Source organism: Nematolebias whitei, chromosome 18 (assembly GCF_014905685.2).
Source record: "Nematolebias whitei isolate Nwh7 chromosome 18, NemWhi1, whole genome shotgun sequence".
NCBI lineage: Eukaryota > Metazoa > Chordata > Actinopteri > Cyprinodontiformes > Rivulidae > Nematolebias > Nematolebias whitei.
In genome coordinates this window covers 8,152,422-8,171,300 of record NC_056515.1, presented here as the reverse complement: position 1 = coordinate 8,171,300, position 18,879 = coordinate 8,152,422, and the positions used below count along the sequence as shown (strand labels likewise).

The following is an 18,879-nucleotide window of genomic DNA, read 5'->3' as shown; positions in this document are numbered from 1 at the left end:
GAGAAGGGGATCGTTTGCATGAGAAGGTTTAATAAGCACCATTTGCTTGGGACATGAGGTGTAAAACGTTCAGTCCTAAATAAGCCTCCTGCAGCTGGCAGCATGAATCAAACTGAAGAGAACCAACACAACTCACGCTGCAGGTGAAATAAAAACTGTAAAAAAAACGTTTTGCTGGTGTTTGTTAATGACCTTCTGTACATTTGTGCTTACACTTGGCTAGATTCTGCTTGATGTTAAAGTTTAAAAATAAGACAGATGTGGGCTTTGAGCAGCACTTTTTAATAAGACTTATAAGTGTTGTGATTTATTTTATTGATTTCACCAAACAGGCCAGTCCTAACAGTTCCTGCTCCAACTTCACTAATGTGATGCTGCTCCCCCCCCCCACCCCCGACCTCAGCGACTGCTGGCTCAGATTCTCTGTGCCAGGTTTCTATCAGAGCCCGTCATCTCCCCGTGACAAAGTGAACAGTCAGTGGAGAGTTGGATGGTCCCCAGCAGGTACACAGAAAGATGACCCAGTTTCTCCAACAACAAAGTCATTCAGCTCTGCAGCACAACCTGATTACAGCCCGCACAGGTACATATACCGATCCATGCAGTATGCTAACATTGACTGTTCACACACACACACATCAGGACAGGTGGAGACATAAATGTGTGTGTGCATTTTGAATTACTGGAAGTCAAACACAATCTAAACCTATGTGTTGTGTGCGGCCTTCTGCTTTACTGTTATTTACACAGAAAAACTTTATTGGTTAACGTCTGTATCTATGAGAGAACAGATATGTCTTACCATGGTCAGCGTCATGCGGTCTATCTCATGTTTGTCTTTGGTCTTGTGCTGCCGGAAGGGGCTGTGTCTGGAAGGGAAAGAGGACAGAATGGAGATGAGTGAAAACAGGGGGAAGGAGGCAAAGTGAGAACAAAGACAGTGAAGCAAAGGAAGCAGGTCGGAGTAAACTGCGCACGCACGCACGCACGCACACACACACACACACACACACAGCTGCTCACTCAGGCCTCTCAAGGCTCGTCAACCAACATTTGTAGGTAAAACTGCACATTCATAAATATTACAGCTTTATAACTGAGAAATGTCCATTTGAAATAACCCAGATCTTCCTCTCATTAGCCACCTGCAGCTTCAGGAGGCGACAGAGCTACAGGAAGTGGAGGATGAGTATTCCCATTATGAAAAATATATTTTTAAATTTCGGGTTTTGAACAATATTGTGTGAAAGTGATGTGTTGAAAGCATTTTTCAGCATGTAATCCCCACAAACTGAAGCTAAGACCTGTATTTTTACTGTAATGTTTGTTGCAATGAACTATGGTCAAAACACTAAACCTTGACTTTAAATTATTAAAATAACTGTTACGCCCCTTTTACTTTAACATTTTTTAAATATTAAACATGGCCAGATTGCAGTTTTTTCATTTTGATAAATGTTTTATGGATGACAAGCATGGACTGCAAACATGTGATGTAAACAAACAGCTTGTGCAGTCATACAGTGAATGAACAAAAATACTGACTATATTGGCAATTTATCTGTTATGTTGTCTAACAGCCAGGAATTCAAATGACTTTTTATATTGAATTAAAGTTGCAACCTACATAAAATATTGCATAATAATAAAAGTTAAATAACGTAAAAAAAAAAAGGTTTAAATATTTATATACATTGGAATATTAAAGTAGTACATCATTAAAAGTAGTAGTTCATATAATTGCAGGAGATTTCAATAGGGCTAATCTGAAGACTGTACTCCTGTAGTGAACTAGGCCTCCGATCAAAACCTGCCTCTGAAGACCTTCATGGGACAGGAACTGTTATTTCATTGATTTGAATCCAGAAATACAAATTAGCTCATCCAGAGACTTTCTAATTGTATCCTGAACTAATCAATTGAAAGAACACTCTCTTTTTTATAATATCATTACTATTTTACAATATCTTGATAATCAAAAGTGTGTTTAGTTCATACCATTTTTAAATGTTGAAGTGAACCACTCATTTTAAATCAACTGTGAAACAGTATTAATGATTTTTTAATCCTCATTCAAATTAGAAATCAAGTTAAATGTCTATTTTACAAAGTAATTATGCATTTTTTGATCTTCTGTCTGAAATGAGAGAGTGATGTCGGTCAAAAGTTGGAGACAGTCGAAAACAAGTTGTTGGAACGAGCTGTCGTGTTTTTAAAGCTCTCAGACAGTAAACAAAAGAACTGGCACCTGCAGTGTTTCTCACTTCGTCAAAACATTTCTCTGTCTGTTCCTAAACATTTCTGCTGTTTTCTCGACTTGTAAAAACCCTTTGACGTCACTAGAACCACACCCCTGTTGGCTGCTTCAACCAATCAGGACTTCCTAAAAGTGACCGGAAGCAGAACTCTTTAAAAGTCGACACTTCCTGGAACTGTTAGTTCCTCTGAGTCTTTTGAGTTCTTCTGAGTCTCTTTTGAGTTCCTTTGAGTCTTCAGTCTTCTGAGTCGAGTTGGGACTATGGAGTCTTCCACATCTGAGTGGAACCTCTGACGGACTCACAGCTTGCTGTGTATCCACCCGGGAGATGAGCGTGTTTGTTGAATGGAGTACCGTCACTACTTCGGACGATTCTCAGCCATCCTGACCGGAGACGCTGAAGGTAGCGTTGAAATGGAACTCCGTACGGGAGCTGACCTATCTTCTGCAAAGGTAACGAGTCGCTTTACTACCGAGTGTACAGGGGCTGAGCTGGGGTCGGATGAAGGGTGCCATTCCTAGTCAAAACACTTTCCCTCATCCATCTTTTCTCTCCATTTAAACTTCTTCATTTCCCATCTTTAAACTTCTATCTTGCCAGTAATTAATCCAGATATCTTCAGAAATGTCTGTTGTTTTTATTAAGTAAAATGTGCCAAGTTTTATTAATCAGAACCAGATCAGTCTAATCAAGTGTACAATGTTTTGATGTTAAATTGTGATTCTGTTAATAAATGATCACATTTATTTTGATGGGTCAAAGAAAATTAACGTCTCATGTCACTGATTAAACCATCTACGTACAGTACCTCTGTCACATATCTGTCAAGTAGCTCGAAAAAGAGAGAACCCATTAATATTAAAATATGACTGTAGAGGAGCTCTGAAGCTAACTGAGCCGTTTTAGCACACTACACTCCCAAAATTCAACCAGCATGTCAAGTGTTCTACTAGGGGGGAGAACACTCTGGACCATGTTTACTCGAACATTAAACATGCATACAGAGCCATACCCCTCCCCCACCTCGGGCAGTCAGACTATCTTTCCCTCCTGCTCCCCCCAGCTTACACCCCCCTCAGACGCAGAGCAAGGCCTACAACAAAAACTGTTACAACCTGGCCTGGTAATGCACTCGATGACCTACAGGACTGTTTTGAACAAACTAACTGGGACTTATTTGAACATCAGGAAATGGAAACATACACAGGAACAGTACTGGACTACATCAAGTTCTGCATTGGAAATGTGACTATGGTCAAAAACATTCGGGTTTACCCCAAACAGAAACCATGGATGACCAGCCAGGTACGCACACTCCTCAGAGCCCGCGATGCTGCCTTCAGGTCAGGTGACAGAGCTCTGTACCGAGCTGCTCGAGCCAACCTGAATAAGGGGATAAAAACCGCAAAGGCTGACCATAAAAGGAGTACAGAGTCCCATCTGTCCAGTAACAACTCACGGGAGGTGTGGAAGGGCATAAAAAACATCACAAACTATAGAGGCTGTGAGGTGACAACAGGAGACCTAAGTGCATCACTAGCAGAGGAGCTAAACTGCTTCTTCGCACGCTTTGATGCACCACAGCAGCACCCATCTGATCCTGCCCTGCCCCCACACCCACCCAGTTACTGCACCACTCCACTCACTGTACAGGAGCATCATGTTAGACGTTCGTTCCAATCAGTGAACCCCAGGAAAGCTACTGGCCCAGATGGAGTACCTGGCAGGGTGCTCAAAGCATGTGCCCTCCAGCTTGCCCCCACCTTCACCAGAATTTTCAATCTCTCCCTGGCCCAGGCAGTCATCCCTCCCTGCTTAAAATCTGCAACCATCATCCCAGTGCCGAAAACGCCTACCATCACCAGCCTGAATGATTACCGGCTCTCACTCCGGTAATCATGAAGTGCTTCGAGAGACTGGTTCTCCAGCACATCAAGGACCATCTCCCTCCGAACTTTGACCCCTACCAGTTTGCATATCGCACCAACAGGTCCACAGAGGATGCTATTGCAGTAGCTCTCCACACCGCGCTGAGCCACCTGGAACAACAGCACAGCTACATTCAAATGCTCTTTGTGGATTACAGCTCGGCCTTTAACACAATCATTTGGGACATTCTTATAAATACAATGGACAATCTCGGCCTCCCCTCACTCACATGTGCCTGGATAAAAGACTTCCTAACCAATCCGCCCCAATCTGTAAGACTTGGTCCCCACCTCTCCTCCACTCGTACGCTGAGCACTGGCTCCCCACAGGGCTGTGTGCTGAGCCCCCTGCAGTACTGTCTCTACACCCATGACTGCAGCCCGGCCCACAACAACAACCTCATCATCAAGTTCGCTGATGACACCACAGTGGTCGGACTAATCTCAAGGGGAGATGAGACATTTTACAGACAGGAGGTCCTGGAGCTAGCAACCTGGTGCTCAGAGAAAAATCTGGCTCTGAATATCAAAAAAACCAAGGAGGTAATTATTGATTTCAGGAAGCACAGCACCAACCTAGCCCCCCTTTACATCAATGGCAAGTGCGTGGAGAGGGTTCACACTTTCAGATTTCTTGGTGTCCATATCTCTGCTGACCTAAACTGGAAAGAGAACACCACAGCGGTCATCAAGAAGGCTCAGCAGAGACTACACTTCTTAAGATTACTTAAGAAGCACAACCTGAACACAAAATTGCTGCTGACCTTCTACCGCTCGTCCATCGAGAGCCTACTGACATACTGCATCTCAGTATGGTACGGCAGCTGCACCCTGGCTAACAGGGAGAGGCTTTAGAGAGTAGTCGAGACAGCACAAAAGATAATTGGCTGCCCTCTCCCCTCCCTGATGGACATTTACACATCACACTGCCTCAACAAGGCAGAAAGCATAATCAAGGACTGTTCACACCTGGGTTTTGAACTGTTTGACTTGCTCAGGGAAGCGCTACAGGTGCATCAGAACACGAACAAACAGATTCAAGAACAGTTTTTTCCCAAAAGCCATCACCACACTGAACTCACACATACACTGATTTAATAATCTAACCTCCCAAACCCCTGGACTTCTATTGTGCAATACTACTGACATTTCATACTCTCAGTCACCTTAACTACCTCACTAATATCCATAATGTGCAATATAATTGTGAAATACTTGTATTTTTTTACTTTCATTATTATATCTATATTGTGTTACATTTTTTTATATTTTTAGTGTGTGTTTAGTGTGTGTTTTCTTAAGGCGTGTTTTTGCACTGGAAAAAGGAGTGGCTCTTAATTTCATTGTACTGCGTATAATGACAATAAAGGCATTCTGATTTTGATTCTGATTACTTGCATACATGTTTATTCCTCTACTTTAAATCTCCAATAATTACCTTCACAAGCAACAAACTATAGATAGTTTAAATGTCAAATGATTTCAAATCTAAACATCACCATCAGTGCAGCATCTTTAAGTACAAACCGGATTCCAAAAAATTGGGACACTATACAAATTGTGAATAAAAACTGAATGCAATGATGTGGAGATGGCAAATGTCAATATTTTATTTGTAATATAACATAGATGAAAGATCAAAAGTTTAATCTGAGTAAATGTAACATTTTAAAGGAAAAATATGTGGATTCAAAATTTCAGTGTCAAAAAATCCCCAAAAAGTTGGGACAAGTAGCAATAAGTGGCTGGCCAAAGGAAATTGAGCATATAACGAACAGCTGGAAGACCAATTAACACTAATTAGGTCAATTGACAACATGACTGGGTATAAAAAGAGCTTCTAAGAGTGTCAGTGTCTCTCAGAAGCCAAGATGGTAAGAGGATCACCAATTCCACCATTGTTGCGCAGAAAGATAGTGCAGCAATACCAGAATGGTGTTACCCAGCGTAAAATAGTAAAGACTTTAAAGTTATCAGTACCAATCGTGCATAACATCATCAAAAGATTCAGAGAATCTGGAACAATCGCTGTGCGTAAGGGTCAAGGCCGTAAAACTCTACTGGATGCTCGTGATCTCCGGGCCCTTAAACGTCACTGCACCTCAAACAGGAATGCCACTGTCAAGGAAATAACAGAATGGGCTCAGGAATACTTCCAGAAAGCATTGTCAGTGAACACAATCCACCGTGCCATCCGCCGTTGCCAGCTGAAACTCTACAGTGCAAAGAGGAAGCCATTTCTAAGCAAGCTCCACAAGCTCAGACGTTTGCACTGGGCCAGGGGTCATTTAAAATGGAGGTGGCAAAATGGAATGTTCTGTGGTCAGATGAGTCACAATTTGAAGTTCTTTATGGAACACTGGGACGCCATGTCATCCGGACCAGAGAGGACAAGGATAGCCCAAGTTGTTATCAACGCTCCGTTCAGAAGCCTGCATCACTGATGGTATGTGGTTGCATGAGCGCTTGTGGCATGGGCAGCTTGCATGTCTGGAAAGGCACCATTAATGCAGAGAACTATGTTCAGGTTCTAGAACAACAAGTGCTCCCATCTAGATGTCATCTCTTTCAGGGAAGACCCTGCATTTTTCAACACGATAATGCCAGACCACATTCTGCAGAAATCACAACATCATGGCTACGTAGGAGAAGGATCCGTGTACTGAAATGGCCAGCCTGCAGTCCAGATCTTTCACCTATAGAGAACATTTGGCACATCATAAAGAGGAAGGTGCGACAAAGAAGGCCCAAGACGATTGAACAGTTAGAGGCCTGTATTAGACATGAATGGGAGAGCATTCCTATTTCTAAACTTGAGAAACTGGTCTCCTCTGTCCCCAGACGTCTGTTGAGTGTTGTAAGAAGAAGGGGGGATGCCACACAGTGGTAAAAATGGACTTGTCCCAACTTTTTTGGGATTTGTTGACGCCATGAAATTTGGAAACAACAGATTTTTTCCCTTAAAATGATACATTCTCTCAAGTTTTAACTTTTGATCTGTGACTTGTGTTCTATTCTGAATAAAATATTAGATGTTGGCACCTCCACATCATTGCATTCAGTTTTTATTCACAATTTGTTTAGTGTCCCAACTTTCTTGGAATCCGGTTTGTATTAAAGGCTTCCACTAAGAAGGAAATAACATGTCCACACAGCTCACACACAAAACTTTGGTCGAAAAACTTTTGCAAACTTTGACTAGAGCTCCATTAAATCCATTATTATGAAATGAAAAGATCATCCCACCACAGCAAAGTTGGCAATAGAGGATCAAGAAGAGTATTAATCAGAGAAAAGTCCAGGAGGATAAGGCACCACTGATGAAGCTGGACAGATACCTGTCTGTAGGACCACTACAGGCTGCACAGAGCTGAGCATCAGCATGTCCAAACAACGTACAGTAAGTAGTAAATAAATATATTTAATTTTTACAACCATGGATAGAGCCTTATCTTGGACAAAGCTCGTCATGTCTCGAACACCATCCCTACAGTGTTGTGTGTTGGTGGCAGCGTTATGTTGTGGGCTGTTTTTTCCATCAGCAGGGACTGGGAATCTGGACAGAGATGCAGGAAATATGCAAAACACAAAATTTGGATTTTTTTTAAGGAAACCTATTTGAGTTTATATTAGGCCCTGCCCCACTACTCTGAATATTTTTAGAACAGATATTTTCTGCTGCGTTTGCGCCTCCCATCCACACGTTTATGGTGAGAAAAACAAAGCTTTTCAGAAATGATGTGGCAACCTACTTTGCACATTTCCATCATCACGTGTCCTAGAAACCCAAACAACAATTCAGCTGTTTTTTCCAAGTTTTCTGCCTCTGTCTAATTTATCCTGTTCTAGTTGCCAATAAACTTTGATCATGCGCTGAAATGTTGAATAACAGAGAGGAAACAGTAAACATGAAAATAAAATGTGAGACAAGAAGTTGATTGGCAGCCAACGTTCATCTGTTGCAAGTCTAAGCCAAAAGGCACCAAAACACAGCGAGTCTGAGGGGATGCTCATAAATCAAAGTCAGAGCTACAGACTGCAAACAGAACAAAAAACAGAAAACCTTTATGCACCAAGCAATGAGCCTGAATCTGACAAAGTTATGAAAATGATTTAATGCTATGTTGTGAAGCTTGAATTTAATTTTGAACAGGGGTCAAAGATTCAAAAGTAATTAATAATCAAATGGTGTGTTTATACCTTTGATTTGAAATGATTAGGTTATCTCAGTTTTCTTGTCTGATATTTAAAGTACCTTACTTTCCACCGTATAAGTCACATCTATTATGCGTCACCGCTGACGTGTTGTGATTGTTATACGTCACCGCGGACAGCCCGGAAATGTGGGCCGGTGTTGTGCCAAAAATTGATTGGCTGCCAAATAGCGGCTGCGGGAGAGTGCACGAGAGTACTTTAACAAGAATTTAACAAGATTATATAAATAAACTGAATTGAATCAAAAACAATTATTTGTTTGCTCGAAATTATAGTAAAGGTGTGTCTCTGTCTAACTTTTCCTTAATAAATGCACTATATTGTATGTACTATATATACTGTATAGAGGCCTCTGTTGACACCTGCAATGACTTCACTAAATTCTTTGTTAACAAAGTGGAGTTGATCAGGGCCTCCATCCCCCGCTCCTTAGTCGACCCATCAGCTTTTGTTTCGTGTTCTGCTACTTTCAGGCAATTCAAACCAATCACACTCCCATTGTTGGACAAAGTTGCTGGTCACATGAAGCCATCAGGATCACCATTGGACCCCATCCCAGCAGCATTGTTCAAACAGGTTCTACCAGCGATTGGGCCTGCTGTTCTAACTATACTAAACAGTAGTATTGCTACAAGCGTGGTCCCAGAGGCGTTCAAACATGCAGTAGTCACACCGTTAATTAAGAAACCTGGTCTTGACCCTTCAGCCTGCTCAAATTACAGACCAATCTCAAAACTCCCCTTTCTGTCCAAAATCCTGGAAAAAGTAGTTTTTACTCAGTTAAATCAGTTTTTAACTGAGAACAAAATCTTTGAGGTCTTTCAGTCTGGTTTCAAGCAGCTCCACAGCACCGAAACAGCTTTGGTTAGGGTTTGTAATGACATTTTAACAGCAAATGATTCTGGTCATTTTGTGGATCTTGTACTCCTCGATCTTACTGCCGCTTTCGATACTGTTGACCACAGTATCCTCATCTCTCGGCTTGAACACTGGGTTGGGATTACAGGTGCTGCATTAGACTGGTTCTGCTCATACCTCTCTGACAGGAGTTTTTGTGTGAAGGTGGGTAAAAATCTATCCACTTCAATGCCTCTTTCCTGCGGTGTCCCGCAGGGCTCGATTCTCGGACCCCTTCTATTTTCGCTCTATCTGCTTCCGCTGGGGTCAATCCTAAGAAAACATGGTATTCCATTCCCTTGCTACGCCGATGACTGTCAGATCTACCTGCCACTGAAACCAGCCAGTGCTTGTTCCGTCCACCCTCTCCTCAAATGTCTGGACGACATTAAGACATGGATGGCTTCAAATTTTCTAAGTTTTAACGACCAGAAGACTGAAGTCATTGTCTTTAGCCCTAGCTCAGCTGCCGCCTCTTATCCTGTGAACCTGGACTCCCTTCAGCCTTATCTGAGGCACTCTGCTAAAACCTTGGAGTGGTTTTTGACTCGGATTTTAAGTTCGACAAACAGATCAGTTCGGTTCTGCAGAGAAGCTTCTTCCAACTGCAGCAGGTAGCAAAGCTCAAGCCAGTGCTGTCTAGACCCGACCTTGAGACACTAGTCCATGCATTCATCACAACCCGCCTGGACTATTGTAATTCACTGTATGCTGGGGTCAGCCAGGCCTCTATCTCACGGCTACAGCTTGTCCAGAATGCTGCAGCTCGGCTTTTAACCGGTACACCGAGGTATGAGCACATCACACCAGTTCTGTCCTCCCTACACTGGCTTCCTGTGAGAACTAGGATTGATTTCAAAATTCTCCTCCTGACCTATAAGTGCCTAAATGGCCTCGCACCCATCTACCTCTCTGAGCTACTGGAACCATATGTTCCCTCTCGGGCTCTGAGATAATCTGATCAGCTGCTTTTGGCTGTTCCAAAAACAAGACTGAAGCTCCGAGGAGATCGGGCGTTTTCAGTCATGGGTCCCAAACTGTGGAACAACCTACCCCCCAACATTAGGCATGCCACCTCCCTTCCTGTGTTCAAATCCCTGCTAAAAACATATCTGTTCTCTCTGGCGTTTCATACTGTGTGAGTTGATTTAGTATATCTTGTTCCATGTCTTCATTTTAATGCTGTTGTTTTAATTTTTTAAGGTATATTCTTACTGCTTTTTATTTCTTAGTGTTACCATTAGTGTTAAGCACTTTGATAACAGTCTATCTGTTTTAAATTGTGCTCTATAAATAAATATGACTTGACTTGACTATATTGGTCAAATCAGCTGCATCTCTCCTGGGCGGCGCGGTGAAATGCAGCTGATTTGATGTTTGCTCCAGGAATTCTGGAGCGAGATGAAGATGGATTGGTATGGCAAGCCAAGTGTCTCATTAATAACCACTTTTTACCTATTAATGAGACACTTGGCTTACTATATTAGTCGAGGACCCTCTAGCAGCTGAAAATGTTAGTGTTCAATATTTTCCATGTCAGAATGAATGAAATTGTCAGATCTCAGCCAGAAATTGGGTTATAAATATGGAAAAAAAAAAAACATAAATAAGTCGCTTTGCTGTATAAGTATAGGTATATAGGTAGGTAATTTATGCAAAAAGTTGTGATTATACAGCAAAAAGTACGGTAAATGCTCCAATTTTGGTTTTAGCCTGAATGTTAATAATGGTGTGGCACAAAGTTCTAATAAAGAACAATTCTATTAACTACAAGTCATTTATAGTTTTAAAAAATTAGAAACAAGCAGCCAGCCTCTCTCTCACAGACTATTCTACTTCAAAACACAAAACATTCAAACATCAATGGAAAGACTCTTCACACTCACTCATGCACGCACGCACGCACGCACGCACACACACCCTTTACCTGGATTCTGACATACTGGGTCCAGGCCTTTGGCATTTACACACTTCACTTCAAACCCAAATGTACACACAGTCAACATCAAACATGAACCAAACAGAGAGCGTGCAGGCCAGAGATGCTCTGAGCGAAGGGGGAGAGAGGGATTCAAAACCGCTTCACTCAGAGAGGCAGAAAACAGGAAGTAAGAATGAGATGTGAGAGCTGAAGAGTGAGGAGGAGGAGGAAAGGACATCAAGTTGGAGTGGTTACCCTCTGAGGAGTTTGAAAAGCATGCAGCCTAAAGAGAACCAGTCTGCACTGCTGTCGTACGCCGTCCCCTTCTGAAGGACCTCTGGAGCCATGTAGCCATGGGTGCCGCTGTTAGAAACAGAAAACAGCCTTAGTCAAACACACATTTCACAGTGGAGGCACAAAATCACAAGGAAAAACAAACATGATTTACACTGAGATAAGAGGACATAGAAATAAAGGTTTCTCCTTGGGAGTAAAAGTTGCTAATGACAGATCAGCTGCAGGAAACCAGCATAAGTCAACTCCTGTCTGTAACCTGCTCAGTAACAAAAACTATAAATTGTCTTTACTTAATGTACAAACCGGATTCCAAAAAAGTTGGGACACTAAACAAATTGTGAATAAAAACTGAATGCAATGATGTGGAGATGGCAAATGTCAATATTTTATTTGTAATATAACATAGATGACAGATCAAAAGTTTAATCTGAGTAAATGTAACATTTTAAAGGAAAAATATGTTGATTCAAAATTTCAGTGTCAACAAATGCCAAAAATGTTGGGACAAGTAGCAATAAGTGGCTGGAAAAAGAACATTGAGCATATAACGAACAGCTGGAAGACCAATTAACACTAATTAGGTCAATTGACAACATGATTGGGTATAAAAAGAGCTTCTAAGAGTGTCAGTGTCTCTCAGAAGCCAAGATGGTAAGAGGATCACCAATTCCACCATTTTTGCGCAGAAAGATAGTGCAGCGATACCAGAATGGTGTTACCCAGCGTAAAATAGTAAAGACTTTAAAGTTATCATTACCAATCGTGCATAACATCATCAAAAGATTCAGAGAATCTGGAACAATCGCTGTGCGTAAGGGTCAAGGCCGTAAAACTCTACTGGATGCTCGTGATCTCCGGGCCCTTAAACGTCACTGCACCTCAAACAGGAATGCCACTGTCAAGGAAATAACAGAATGGGCTCAGGAATACTTCCAGAAAACATTGCCAGTGAACACAATCCACCGTGCCATCCGCCGTTGCCAGCTGAAACTCTACAGTGCAAAGAGAAAGCCATTTCTAAGCAAGCTCCACAAGCTCAGACGTTTGCACTGGGCCAGGGGTCATTTAAAATGGAGGTGGCAAAATGGAATGTTCTGTGGTCAGATGAGTCACAATTTGAAGTTCTTTATGGAACACTGGGACGCCATGTCATCCGGACCAGAGAGGACAAGGATAGCCCAAGTTGTTATCAACGCTCCGTTCAGAAGCCTGCATCACTGATGGTATGTGGTTGCATGAGCGCTTGTGGCATGGGCATCTTGCATGTCTGGAAAGGCACCATTAATGCAGAGAACTATGTTCAGGTTCTAGAACAACATATGCTCCCATCTAGATGTCATCTCTTTCAGGGAAGACCCTGCATTTTTCAACACGATAATGCCAGACCACATTCTGCAGCAATCACAACATCATGGCTACGTAGGAGAAGGATCCGTGTACTGAAATGGCCAGCCTGCAGTCCAGATCTTTCGCCTATAGAGAACATTTGGCGCATCATAAAGAGGAAGGTGAGAACAAAGAAGGCCCAAGACGATTGAAAAGTTAGAGGCCTGTACTAGACATGAATGGGAGAGTATTCCTATTTCTAAACTTGAGAAACTGGTCTCCTCTGTCCCCAGACGTCTGTTGAGTGTTGTAAGAAGAAGGGGGGATGCCACACAGTGGTAAAAATGGACTTGTCCCAACTTTTTTGGGATTTGTTGACGCCATGAAATTAGGAAACAACAGATTTTTCCCTTAAAATGATACATTCTCTCAGTTTAACCTTTTGATCGGTGATTTGTGTTCTATTCTGAATAAAATATTAGATGTTGGCACCTCCACATCATTGCATTCAGTTTTTAATCACAATTTGTTTAGTGTCCCAACTTTTTTGGAATCCGGTTTGTATATTGTTGTTTAGAAAATGATTTGTTTTTGCTCAGTTTACAAATATTCAAATCATATTTTTAAAGTCTACTAAGGCTTTTTGTTTAGCAGAGATCTGATGTCAGAAACCACAGATTCATCTGTTGAACTCTTGATAGATATAACTTTATTAACAGAGTGAATGTTTATAAAGCTACCACTCTGTGGAGATCCACCCCCATACATTTTTTGGCACATAACTCATTCCACTATCTCAACAACTCATGTATCAAAAGGTTCAGCTCGTTCAGGACATTCCTGCTACAACTTTTGCTATTTGTGCGTTTTTAACTTTTTGAAACATTTAGTTATTTTGTCTTTCTTTTTGAAAATAAATGGAGCTCTTCAGATCTTTCAAACCCTTTGTGCTGTTTGCTGGTGAAGATTCTCAGTCATACAGGACATGATGAATTCAAAAAGCGTTCAATACAAAAACAACTGGACTTTATTTGTAACAGAAGACGTTTCGCTCCTCATCCGAGGAGCTTTCTCAACTCAAAGAGCAGAGAGTGAGAGATACAGGTTATAAGGCTGAGTGAGATAAGACACACACACACACACATATATGTAGATTGGCAGTTCACACCTAAAAACCTAAACAGTAGGTCTTTGTTCCTCTAATGCACAGTCGAGGCCCCTCTGTTCCCATCAGGTGTGAAAACCGGCTGGGAATCTGTTTTAAAGTTGCATTATAGGTTTTTGAAAGTGGAAATCTGAGGCCTCCTCCGCTGTTAAGAGACGGCTTTTCTCTTTTTACATAAATTGCTTCCTTCACCCCCCTCTCAAACCATCTGTGTTCTCGGTCCAAAATGTGCACATTTTGGTCCTCAAAAGAGTGTCCCTTATCTGTGAGGTGGAGGTGAACTGCGGAATTTTGTCCAGAGGAGGTGGCTCTCCTGTGTTGAGTCATGCGTCTGTGAAGAGGCTGTTTAGTTTCTCCAATGTAGAGGTCTGGACAGTCCTCGCTGCACTGGACCGCATACACTACACCACTCTGTTTGTGTATGGGTGTTTTGTCCTTAGGGTGGACCAGCCTCTGTCTGAGAGTCCTGCTGGGTTTGAAATGTACTGGGATCTTGTGTTTGTTGAAGATCCTTCTGAATTTCTCTGATACTCCAGCAACATAAGGGATGACAATGTTTTTACGTCTGTTGTTCTCCTTCTTCTGTTTATTGGTGTGTTTTGTAGATTTCCTCGCTGACTTGACAAAAGCCCAGTTAGGATATCCACATGTTTGAAGAGCTTCTTGAACGTGTTTCAGTTCCTTTTCCTTCCCTTCTGTCTTCGTGGGGACGCATTCGGCCCGATGTTGTAAAGTTCTGATGACAGAGAGTTTGTGTTCCAGTGGATGGTGGGAGTCAAACAGAAGATACTGGTCTGTGTGGGTTGGTTTCCTGTACACTTCAATGTTGAGGCTGTCCTCTCTCTCCATCTGAACCAAACAGTCCAAAAAAGGCAGCTTGTTGTCGTTTGCATCCTCTCTGGTGAACTTGATGTTGTTAACGACCGAGTTGATGTGTCTGGTGAACGCTTCTATTTCCTTGGCTTGGATTTTGATCCAGGTGTCATCCACATAACGGAACCAATGGCTTGGCTTTGTTCCCTCTTTGTGCTGTTTGCAATCTTTTTACTGCTCATTTCTGCTTTGGTTCTGATTCAACGCAGTTCAGCTGCTTGTGCTAATTTTAGCATTTTATGCTCCTCTCAGCTTCTTTCTGCTAAAATCTTTTTTAATAGCTCTTTCAGCTACTTTTTTTGTTGTCGCTAATTTAAGATTCCTATTTCGGCTGCTTCTGCTAGTTTCTGCTACATTTCTGCTCTACTCAGACTTCTTTTGTAGTAATCAGAAAATATTCAAGTCCCGAAAATATTCAAGTCCCTTCAATTTTTACAAGTTTATGTTGCCACCTATCGTGACGATCTATTTATTTTACCATGTTGTCTGCTGAGTGGAACACATGCAATCACACTGAAATTAAATGAACTCTTTCTTTGCTTGTCCTGCTAATTTGTTGAAACACATTAAAATAATTGACCAGCAGATGAAAAGTCTAAACCTACTTCTTTCTCTCTGCACGTGTATTTAACACAAAAGTTACTTACACGCTGGCGTGGGGCTTCTTTTTGGAGAAATCGCAGGCCAGGCCGAGGTCTGAGATCCGAACTTGGCCGTGCTCATCCAACAGAATGTTAGCAGGCTGAAGGACGACACACACAAGAAACATTTGTAATTCACTAGTCAAGTTTTTTTTGTGTTTTCTCAGCAGCTTCAAATTTTGTGCACACACAGATAATAAAAGGAGGTCTCCTGTCCTGGTTATCCTCTGTGACTCGCTTGTTTTCGTCTTCCTCCTACACTGTGCCTCAAAGTATCATTTGCATCACACTTGGCTGTTTATTGTAGCCCTAAAACTGTTCCCTGACCTCCTGCTAAATAAATCTATTATGGCAACCAGTCCAAACAGGGTAAATGGAAGAAAACCAGAAGATAGTTTAAAACACAGCTGATGATAATGTATGCATACATATCAAAATTGGAAGTTAGGTTCAGCGTTTCAGTCAGTATTCCTTTTTATATCCCATTTTCTACAATTCTCTATTAAATACATTTTAATGTTAAATACCTGAATTAAATCAGCATAAATTAAATGCTTATGCTCTGACACCCTTAGCAGTAACTAAGGGTCTTTTTTCCATCAACTTTGATTTAAAAGTGTAAATACAAACCAGGAATCAGTCAAAACGTTGGCCTGAGGGAAGGGAAACAGATCTATTTTTTGGCAATCCTCAAAATGTGTTGACATCTTCACATTCTTCATGTTATAGTTTATAACTGCTTAAAACGTGGTATTGTACACTTACCCTTTGCTTTTCTTTCCAAACACGCACACACAAAAATCTATATGACATTACAAATCTTTATCTTTTGTCACTATACATAAAATACATAAGAAAAAAATTAATAAAATACAACAATGAAGACTAATGAGAACAAAAAGCTAACATAAAACCTCAAAAACAACGATACGGTAAATACATCATGCGGAGCCTGAAAAGGCTGAAGTAGAGCTTATTAATGCTCATTAATGCCTCACCATCACACCAAATATTTTCGTTATTTCTCATAAAATAAAAATTGTTAATGAATAAGTGACTCAAGTTTGCAAAGTTGAATCTGAATGAACCAAAAGACTTTTGAAACGACGTTCTTGAACAGACGACACCAAGTTAGACATGTTTGGAGCAAACTAAAGACAATTACAATTATCACTGTTAAAAGTGACTCTAAAAGCTACTAAATCAGATGTGGGCAACTTAAGGCCCGAGGGCCAAAAGTGGCCCAATCTCCATCATGCCCCAATATCCTTATATACAGACCCTTTCCAAAAAATTAGAATATCATGGAAAAGTTGTTTAACTTCCATAATTCCATTCAAAAAGTTAATCTTTAATAGATGATAGATTCAGGGCCCACAATTTAAACAATTTCAAATATTTATTTGTTTATTTTTACATAATTTGGGCTTCCAGCTCATGAAACCCACGAAAACAGGAATTCAAAAAATTAGAAATACTGTGAAGACACTTCTCAGTTTTTGCAGAAAAAAATAGAAAGAAATTAGGATCACAACAAATCAGTCAAAATATGGTACTTTCAAAACGATGTGTCAATCTTCAATACTTGTTGGGAATCCCTTTGCCTTAATCACTGCCTCAATGCAACGTGGCATTGAGACAATCAGCCTGTGGCATTGACTGGGAGTTATGGAAGCCCAGATTTCTTTGATGCTTGCTGTCAGCTCTTCTTTGTTGTTGGGCCTTGTGTCCCTCATTTTCCTCTTGAGAATACTCCATAGATTCTCTTAGGTCCAGCGAGTTGGCTGGCCAGTCAAGCACTGTGGCATGGGCATCAAACCATGTTTTGGTGCTTCTGGCAGCATGGGCAGGGGCCAGGTCCTGCTGGAAGATGAAATCTGCATCTCCATACAGATCCTCAGTAGAAGGAATCATGAAGTCCTCAAAAACATTCTGGTAGACTGTTGCAATGACCTTGGATTTAAGAAAGCAGAGTTTACCAACACTTGCACCGGACATTGCACCCCAAATCATGACTGTGGATATTTCACACTGGACCTCAAGCAGTATGGGTTCTGTTCCTCACCCTTCTTCCTCCAAAACCCTTGGACCTTGATTTCTGAATGAAAGGCACACTTTACTTTTATCAGAAAAGAGGACCGAGGAACTTGACAGTTGTAGCCCATCTCCCGGATGCATCTGAATGTGATGGTTTTTGAAGCTGTGACTCCCGCCTCATTCCACTCTTTCTGGATCTCAGCCAGATTCTGGAATCTTCTTTGTTTGATAATCCACTGAAGCCCACGGTCATGTCTTTTGCTGGTGCATCTTCTCCTGCCACATTTTGCCCTTCCACTAGACTTTCCATTGATATGCTTGGACACAGCACTCTGTGAACAGCCAGCCTCCTCCTTACATATGAACTTTTGTGGCCTACCCATCCTATGGAGGGTATCAATGATGGTCTTCTGGCCAGTTGTTGTGTCTGCAGTCGTCTCCATATTGAACCGAACTGAGACAGTTGAACCAAACTGAAGCAATTGAATGACACCTGGGGAAACCTGTGCAGGTGCTTTGAGTTTAGTAGATGATTAGTGTGTCACACTCAGTTTAAAACAGTCATGCTGCAAAATTTGGTCTGCTTTCTTCACAGTGTTCTAATTTTTTTTGAATTCCTGTTTTCGTGGGTTTCATGAGCTAGACGCCCAAATTATGTATTCTTGCTCCATATTCATCCACCCAGTCCCTACGATCACAGAACAGTCATCTCCTTCTCCTTCCACAAACTAAATTAAGGACCATGGGAGATAGGGCATTCTGTGTGGCTGCCCCCCGCCTCTGGAAGTCCCTCACTGAATATCTGAGAGCTCCACTATCATTGGTTGACTTTAAAAAAGGCTTAAAGACTTTTCTTTTTAGGCAAGCCTATTCTGCCTCCACATGATTTCATCACTCATTTAGTTGATTTTATCATTGATTTAATCACTGATTTTAGTTGATTTAATCACTGATTTGAGTTGATTTTTATCACTGATTTAAGTTGATTTTTATCACTGATTTAAGTTGATTTTTATCACTGATTTTAGTTGCTTTTATCATTGATTTTAGTTGCACTTTGTAGCACTTTGAGATTTTTGTTAATGAAAAGCGTGCTACAATTTAAATTCATTATTATTATTATTATTATGTTAACAATAAACAAATAAATACTTGAAATTGTTTGAATTGTGGGCCCTGAATCTGGCATCTATTAAAGATTAACTTTTTGAATGAAATTATGGAAGTTAAACATATTTTCCATGATATTCTAATTTTTGGAAATGGTCTGTATGTATATATATATATATATATATATATATATATATATATATATATATAT

General features: G+C 41.1%; 1 protein-coding gene across 1 annotated transcript in view; it reads right to left on the bottom strand.

The window, feature by feature from the left end:
• grk3 (G protein-coupled receptor kinase 3) overlaps positions 1–18,879 on the bottom strand; it is a gene marked incomplete at its 5' end in the record, with an annotated part of 191,892 nt that overhangs the window by 34,002 nt on the left and 139,011 nt on the right. Inside the window, 3 exon segments of the mRNA XM_037692311.1 lie at positions 803–869; positions 11,475–11,582; positions 15,528–15,622. Of these exon segments, the coding sequence (XP_037548239.1) occupies positions 803–869; positions 11,475–11,582; positions 15,528–15,622 (270 nt within the window).